Here is a 9,204-nt window from a genome sequence, read left to right on the forward strand (position 1 = left end):
GGGATTGATTCTATTTTAAATTTTTATAAAAGTAGCGGATTGGGCCTTTTCTATTTTATGTTTTTTCCTCCTCGTCTCCCCTAAGTAATATTATACATCGAATTAGATAATTAGACGGTTCAATCTTTTCATATCAACTTACTTCCTTTTACATTCTTTGAATTTTTTTCAATTTCATTATTTAATTTTTTTTAATATTATCCTTATAAGTTATATTTACATGATTTCATGTGTTGGAATTTGTTTTTATTCGCATGTTCATGTATAATCAATGTGTTATAAAACATTTTAACATTAAATTAAACTTTAATTTTACAAAATATAATTTTAGGTTATTGTTAAATTAATAAAGATCTAAATTGAAAAAAAAAAATAAGCTATTTTTTCAAAAAAAAACTTGGAAAACTTCAAATCCATCCATCAAGTTTCAACTAATACATTTGTATGATCAAACTTTAAGTTTTGATCTTACACTTTAGTCTTATCATATTTTTAACAAAAACCAAACGAGGAGATGTATTCATTGTTCCCTCATCATGAGTTATGAGTTTGATATGTTAACTTGATTTTTTTATTTTTTAGTTGAATTTTTATTTTTGATTTTATCATTCAATATTTAATTGATTTTGGATTAAGCTTCATAATTGTTTTTCGGTTTACTTTCTATAAGTTTATCCATGTCTCATTACTTGAGCTACAAGTTAACTCAAATTGACTTGAGTTATTTTTTATGTTTTTTTTTTAATTAATTTGTGTTTTAATTTTATTATTTAGCATTGAGTTAATTAGAAATTATATTTCATAATTTATTTTGATTTGATTTCTATTAAGTTATTCTAGTGACATGATCCAAGTTGCGAGTTTGACAGGTAAACCTGGGAAGACTTTTGTTTTTTTTAGTTGATTCTTCTTTCAATTTTATTTTTCAATATTAGGTTGATTGAGAGTTGAGTTTCATAATTTTTTTAAGTTTACTTTCTATAAAATTATCCCAGTCTCCTGATCTGAATCTCAAATTTATCCGAATCTCAAATTTAACAAGTTAACCATGGTTGATTTAAGTCGATCCAATATGTTTTTCTCTTAATATTTTTTAAAAATATGTTGTCTTAAATCTTTTTAGTCAAATTATATATCGTATGAGTTGTTTTTGGACCCGTCAAATTGACTAGATCACATTGAGTCAATCCCACACAATTTAAATTCTTTTTTATGCTAAAAAAACATTTGTAATGCTTAAATATTTTTTTATGTTAAAAAATTGATCTAAAATACGTAGCGCGAACTAATGATCTAGTAGTTCCTAAATGTTGATGGAAGAGACAGAATGTTGTCAAAAAAAATAAAAGAGAGAAAGTGTTTGATGAGGCATGTTTCAGCCACAAGAAAAGCTTTAACTTGGTATCAATGTGTGAAGGTGGTTTTGTTTTTTAAACATGCCAAAAAAAATATACCAGAATATTGAATTTTGTTTTAATTTGATTTAATTTTGAATGTTTAAACTAATGAATGATGTTTAAGAATTTTAAATATTTTTATTGAGATTTATAAGATATTTTTAGAGAAAATAAATTGAAAAAAAAACTTATATATACATTTGGAAAACCTAAAGAAAAGAAAAATCATTTGGGCTTAGTCTATCCGATTTCCATGCCTTAAAATTTTTTTTCTAGTATATTGAACACGACGAGGTTATTTATAAAAAAATTAGTAACACAAATAATTTTAAAATCATTTTGGAAGGAGAATTCAATTTCTATTAGTTTATTCAAAAATATATTTTATCTTCGATTAAAAAGAATATAAATCATTTTTAATACAAAGATTTTATAAATCACATATACAGCAAGTAAATTGCCTATACAACACCGTCACCAACATCCATTGCGACTGAAACATCTCTCTCTTTTAAATCCCACCTCTTACATTTTCAACCCACACGTAAGTGGGTGCTCATTGGTGGACCTTGTATTTGCTGGCTCCATTATAGTTTGGCTCGTGGGAGCGACTGTTATCTGGTGAGGGTGTTCATAAGTGTTAGTGTATATATCATATATTTAATCAGGTGGTTATATATTATATTGATTTTATTCAAAGAAATATATTTATTTTTAATAAATATATTTATTTATCTTTAATATTCATCAAGTATTTAATTAATAAATCTAATATTTAATTAATGAATCTAAGCATATAGATAAAGTTCCTGAGATAAAAATATTTTGTAAAGAAAATTATAAAGTTATTATAATTATAAGATTTTTACTGCATCAAAGCATTATTTTTAAATGCTTCTAGTCATTGATCTATTAAGACTGAAAATTAATTAGAGCTATTGAGACTACTATATATTATGCTCTTCCCTTTGTAAAAAGAAGCAATTATTTTCATAAGCTGAGGTATGAGATATATCTATAACTAATATGTAAGTATTTATCAGATAACATGTACATTAAGCTGACCTACAAAACAATTCTATATGGAGAGATTACTTGTGTCTATAAAAATACTTATATGATAGTTGTGTAAGTAATCTTTAGACTTGATATAACCAAGTTATCTTATACAAAGAATGTTATGTTTTGATTCTATTACATGTTGTCCTAACCAAGGCTAACAAATGAGCATATATTGTGTATAAAATAAACTATATGAGGGTACTTAAGTAATCAAGAGATGATTCATCACCCTAGGTGAATTAGAAAAAAATATTTTATATATTCTCAAATAGTATTAATTATAAATTCTTACGTAAGGTGCAATGAGAATTGAAAAGAGTTTTAAAACTTATTTAAAGAATAAATGACTATAGTGTTAAGAACAAATATCATTTGACAAAGTGGACATGCTCCGTGCTATAATATCTAAATTGACATATTTTTTTTATGAATAAATAATAATTACATTGAAAAATTGATCACTGAAAGGTTAAGTCAAATCACGTATACTTTTTTTAATACTTTAGGGATCATAACAAGTTGCTAGACATTGTATTTAATCTTCAAATATAAATCAATCAATTATTGAATTGATGATAAATTAATTTGTTTAATTCTATTTTATTTAGTATTGTGATTTATATTTGGGTCAACTTATTAAAGAACTTAATGTGTCGCGCACACATAAAAACAATTACTCGGAAATTAAAATCTTTTTGAGACTTCTTTTCCTTATATATTTCAGAAAACGCACCAAGTACTGCAACCACGATTTCAAAAAGAAATGAAGAAAAAAAAAAGAAAAACAACACTGCCATCACTTGCCACATGCAATATTATTGTACGAGTCGTTTTTGTTCGAATAGGGTTTTCCATTATACAGGTTTATTGATCTTATGAATATCAACGTCTTGTCTAGTGAATTTAAGTTACTAAATGTCAATGAATTTTAACGAGTTAATCAAGATCTTGTGGTTTTTATTGATTAGATGAGTCTGCATTATATATATATATGCAGGATGTTGAAGGCTGTATTCCGTACGTATATTTCACTAATGAATCATATAAAGCATGAGGTGGTTATGCATCTTATTGTGGCAATCAAAAGATGAGGCCAAGACATAAGTCGTTGTGGGGGAAAACCTAAAACAGTGGTGATTGTCGGAACAAGAAACGCCTCCTTCCAAGCAAGTAGCTCAGCTGTTACTATAGGAACGCGCAACATTTAGGTAAACATTGGATTGGACGGCGGTCGGAAGATGATCGTTGTTTTGGACGGTAGGGATAAGAAATTTCGACCAAATTTCATTACTTTAGAAGAATCTGACTGGTCCAATGGGAATTTATGCTTTTGTACTTGTTTATTTACTTCATTATCACTCAAAGACATGGAGGGAAAAAAATAAATCACAACCGTCTGATTCTTCTCGAGGAGGCCTTGAAAATTCCAGGAAGGTTCTAAACTTTCTTGGCTACTTATACTGCTGCCATATCTTTAATATGAAATTTGGAAGATTGAACACGAATTGACGGGGAATGATTTTACTGTTGTTAAAAATGGGCTCGAATTGATTTTAGGTTAAGGTTATGATTGTATTTCTTGTTTAGATGTATATGTTATGTATAGTATAATCTGTCTAATTGTCCACCCTAAGGTACTTATTTATTCAACATATATATATATATATAGTCCCTTGTATTTTTTGTTCTTGAATATTATTGTATTTTTTATTTTTATTTTTTTAATATTTTTTCCTGTTAATATATGCAGAAAGGATCAAGAATACGCGTTTAAAAGATGTATTTAGTTCTTATTCCAAGATCCAGGGATGAGAGGAACAATAAAAAATTTGTGTTTGGCAAAAAAATTACTCTTCTGTACTAAAAAAAAACTTACATTTTAATAAGAAAAAAAGGGTAAATTTTAAAAATACCATCCAGCTATATAGACAATCACAACTTACATTTTAATCTGTTGTTGGATTTTCTTTTGATTAGTAGTTTTTTTAGTTGGTTATCTTTGATACATGTTGGATCATGGGTTTCTTAGCTAATCGATATGATACATTTGATTCTTTTTCTAGATAACTATCTCTTTGTATATTTTGTGAATGTAAGCATGTTTTCTTTCGCTTCTGATTTTATATATGTGTATATATGATTTGCTAGCTTCCTGACCTATTTAATTTTGATTTATTATATTCTTATATTTGATCCAAAAAAAATTACAACTTTATCACCAAATAATTTTTTATATCAATTTTACCTTTAAATTTTTTAAAAACTCAATTAAGGATTTTCACCCAAGTTATAAATTTTTTTAATAAAAGATTTTTTTCGTATGAATTGTCTGTTTTGTAAGCCTTGCTTCTCTTAAGAAAAAAATAACCCACATATAAATCCATCTACTCTGGAAAACACCACTTCTCAATAGTATTTTTGAAAAAAAGAAGAAAAGAAAGTGAATTGATCAAATAAATAATTCAATGACAAAATCCATAACTTAATTGTCTTATTGGTTTCATACATTCCTAAATACAAAAGTAATGAATTTCACTGTCTAAATAATGTAGTGACCAATTGTATCAATGAGTTCGATATTCCAAAAGGATTGGTCCGTAGGTATTCCAGAATTTTAATTTAATTCCTTATGATTAACACGTATATATGTTAACCAGCTTTATTTATTTTATTTTCTTGAAATGAAAGACAAAAAGTAACAAGAAAAAAAATCTTAGAATAGATAACTGTTGATTAATTAAAAACAAATAAGATTAGATTGGAAAGTAGTGCATGCATGAGACTTTATATATATATATATATATATATATATATATATATATATTTGACGCATACAATATAAATATTTAAATATTTTTTTCTAGGAAATATTGTTGATAAATTTGGCTAATTTAGGGACAATATATATCCGATTCATCTCACATATCCCTTTCTTTATTTAATATTTTTAATTGGTTTGGGTTGGGTTTTTAATCAAGTGTATAAAATTAAACGACATTCTATGTATTAAAAATGTTAATTTACACTATTTAAATATTGTTATTAATTATTTATTTCTTGCTATCTCAATGTAAGAAATCCTCGATTTAAATACTTAAAGAGAAATAGGGATGGAGATGAGTGTAAAATAATAAGATTTGTTTTCTTCCTTTAATAATATAATAATTTGTTTTCTTCTTTTATGATATGAGAGCAACACCTACACAATATCATTAGCAAGTACGTGGACTCCCATGCAAGCATGGAAACAAGCTGGGAAAATTCCAGGAAGCTACCTTCAAAAATAAACAGCAGTACTTTCGGGTCTTTCTACCTCAAAAATATTTAGTTCACTCATATCACGCTCTCTTGATATAAATAGCCCAAGAAATTAAAGCTACCAGGGATCACTTGGATTTCCTTCACGTAGAAGGTTAATTGTGGGGTGGTAGCTACACAATTACCATAATAACATGGACCAGTACTACTACTCACGGGCTGATCGGGTCTCACCAGACTTGGAAAATGAAGATGTTAGTTACAAGGTAGGTTTTAGCATCAATAATAAGGAGGTCTGTGTCAATGGGAAGACACCACAGAATATATCATCTTCCATTTTGCGCAATAAATCTGATCCAATGCTTGTTTCGTCAAGTGCTCGGTTTCAAATGCTTTGGCATTTCCTGACCAATCTTCAAGAAGTGATTCTTGGAACTAAGCTGGCTGTTCTCTTCCCAGCCATTCCTCTAGCAATTGCTGCTGACTATTACAAGTTTGGAAGAGTAAGTTCATCCTTTTTTTTGGTTACACAACGTCCATGTCGTTGATTTTCTATATGAGCAAAGGGAATTGATTAGGATAAATAATTTCATTGCAATATTTACCAACTCCTATACATATTTAATTACACACTAAGATGGTATGTGTGTGTGTGTGTTGTTGTCTCTCTGTTTGATTTTCAATATTCCGTCACACGTAGCCATGGATATTTGCTTTGAGCTTGCTTGGACTCACCCCACTAGCAGAACGTGTCAGCTTCCTCACCGAGTAAGTCCGATACTATATATGCTCATCTTGTATCCAAGTACTTTTGGTATATTTTATCCAGTAGTTTTCCTGACATTAATTTTTTATTTTTATTAATTCTCAATTTTCTTGTTCTGATTAATCGCAGACAAATTGCGTACTTCACCGGTCCAACAGGTAGTTTAAATTTACCCATAGATTATTTCTAATTTTGGATGCATGCTATCATGTGAAAATCGAAGATGATTTTACCATTTGCAGTTGGAGGTCTCCTTAATGCAACATGTGGCAATGCAACAGAGTTGATAATAGCGTTGTTTGCTCTCTACCAGAACAAAATACATGTCTTAAAGTATTCTCTTTTGGGTTCCATTCTGTCAAATCTCCTTCTAGTTCTTGGGACTTCTCTCCTATGTGGAGGCTTGGCCAACCTAAAAAGGGAACAAAGATATGATAGAGTAAGACTCCCTATCAAAATTCAAGAAGAAATCCAATTAATTTTACAGATAGAGAGTAAGTAATTATTATGGTCGACATACAATTAATTATAATCTTTTTTTTTTCTTTTTCTTTTTTGGCTTTCACAGAAGCAGGCTGACGTGAACTCCCTACTTTTATTACTGGGGTTGTTGTGCCACATGTTGCCACTGATGTTCAGATATGCGATAGGGGAAGGAACCGCCACCGCCTGCTCTACTCTTCAGTTGTCCAGAGTGAGCAGCATTGTTATGCTTATAGCATATGTTGCTTATATCTTCTTCCAGCTGAAAACTCACAGGCAACTGTTTGATGCTCAAGAGGTGATTAATTAATTAGTACTAAATGCAAATAAGTTTAAGATAAAAACTATAAGAGGCTCATTTTTCTGCAGTTGTAATATGAAGTATATTTCTTTTCTGAGCAAGCTAAGGTCAAAAGAATTTACTAGGACTCATCCCAAAAACGATTTGAACATCGAACTTACTTTCTTTGTTCCATGAAAGCTACCCTACTTTCTACTTGGCCGTCTTGTAAATTAAGTTTTTCTTAAAAGAGATCTAAAAAATGGCCTTTTCTTGTTCATCCATCAATTATTATTATTATTATTATTTTTTGTGGCGGTTTTGTTTACCAATATGTTTAGCTGGTGCATCGCATTGCATGCAGCACATGCATGAAGATATATGAGACTCAAACATCCTTAGAATGTTCTATTCAATGAGGTCACTCGGTTAGGTCAGAAGGAAATATTTAATCCAAAGTTGATTTTAATGCATGGAACTTACTGGTTCAAGTTGAATGCCAGGAAGAAGGTGATGACGAGGAAGAAAAGGCGGTGATAGGATTTTGGAGTGCATTTACTTGGTTGGCTGGCATGACAATTATCATAGCTTTGTTATCTGAGTATGTTGTGGGCACAATTGAGGTACATTACACTTGAGAATTGCTCAAATATTCTTTATTAGCACATTAATGCATCTTCTAATTTGTGGATTTCATATTATAATGTTTCTCAACCAGGCTGCATCAGATTCTTGGGGCATTTCTGTCAGTTTTATCAGCATAATTTTGCTGCCTATAGTGGGGAATGCTGCAGAACATGCTGGATCGATCATATTTGCTTTCAAGAACAAGTTGGTATGATATGTTAGACCATGTCAGTAGTCTTACTCTTATATTTTGTTACTAGCTAAGTTTCAATAACACCAATTATCTGGCTGTTATGCAGGACATATCTTTAGGTGTTGCTTTAGGTTCTGCCTCTCAAATTTCAATGTTTGTGGTAAGATTAAAGTATCCCAGGAAAAGAAAATCCTTTGCCAAATTAACCTTGGAAGGGAATCATGATGACAATTTTTTTTTTAATTATGGGCTTTAGGTCCCTTTATGTGTTGTTGTTGCTTGGATGATGCACATCCGTATGGACCTTGATTTCAGTCTCCTCGAAACTGGTTCTCTTGCTTTCACAATAATTATCACGGCCTTCACTTTACAGGTATTGTCACCTAATGTTTTTTTAATTGCCAATGATAATGTATGTTATATTCGATGTTAATTATTTAGCTGGTTTGTAAATGTTCTTACGCTAGTTTTTTTCTTTACTTACAGGATGGAACTTCACACTACATGAAAGGAATGCTTCTTTTCCTGTGCTACATTGTTATTGCTGCATGCTTTTTTGTTCATAAAATTCCTCAGAGTAAGTTCCAAGCTAGGAAAAATCTAAGTTATGAATGATTAAAGTTTCCTCATTCCGTGACTTCTCACTGCTAATGTTTCCTAAAACTTCGATTGTAGATCAAATCTCGGAAGGCAAACCATTTACTGGACTATTTTCAGCATAGCTGCATTTGCGTGTGGGGCTTGATCCCCACAAAGATTGGTCCACGGATCAATTCCGTGCATTGGCATTCTGGTAATAGAGGATGGTATGGTAAATGAGAGCCTTTAAGAGAGTTGTGAGGCCATCAAAAGTTGAGACTGGCATTTTTCGTATTTACAAAGGAGCTCTAGAGAAGAAACACAACTACTCATAGAACAAGTTTCTGTATCGCTACGTGTTTATGTCTTCCCAATAATATTTCGGTAATGAATTGAAGTACAAAAGCAGTAGTGCAGAAATGCATATAGTTTTTTCCCTGTAGATGTTAGTTTGCATGTATTTGATTAAATTCACTGTACTATGTTGTTTATGAGAATAATCTGTCTTCACTTCTTGCAATGCAATAATCGAATTAATAAAGATAGACTTTCGATATCA

At 30.0% G+C, this 9,204-nt stretch overlaps 1 protein-coding gene across 1 annotated transcript; it reads left to right on the forward strand.

Moving 5' to 3' along the window:
• The first annotated feature begins 5,829 nt into the window (after nt 1-5,829).
• Nucleotides 5,830-9,204, forward strand: LOC133695491 (vacuolar cation/proton exchanger 3-like). Its single transcript, XM_062117509.1, has 11 exons — nt 5,830-6,220; nt 6,418-6,485; nt 6,613-6,641; nt 6,726-6,922; nt 7,052-7,264; nt 7,750-7,869; nt 7,965-8,081; nt 8,173-8,226; nt 8,323-8,439; nt 8,553-8,643; nt 8,742-9,204. Exons 1-11 carry the CDS (start codon nt 5,912-5,914, stop codon nt 8,786-8,788), a joined length of 1,362 nt encoding a protein of 453 aa, XP_061973493.1. The 5' UTR covers nt 5,830-5,911; the 3' UTR covers nt 8,789-9,204.

The sequence above is a fragment of the Populus nigra genome, chromosome 1 (assembly GCF_951802175.1).
Source record: "Populus nigra chromosome 1, ddPopNigr1.1, whole genome shotgun sequence".
Lineage (NCBI taxonomy): Eukaryota > Viridiplantae > Streptophyta > Magnoliopsida > Malpighiales > Salicaceae > Populus > Populus nigra.

Coding starts and splice junctions, on each gene's coding strand:
- LOC133695491 (XM_062117509.1), top strand. CDS start 5,912: ATGGACCAGTACTACTACTCACGGGCTGATCGGGTCTCACCAGACTTG. Junction 6,486..6,612: donor CGTGTCAGCTTCCTCACCGA/GTAAGTCCGATA, acceptor GATTAATCGCAG/ACAAATTGCGTACTTCACCG. Junction 8,644..8,741: donor TGTTCATAAAATTCCTCAGA/GTAAGTTCCAAG, acceptor CTTCGATTGTAG/ATCAAATCTCGGAAGGCAAA.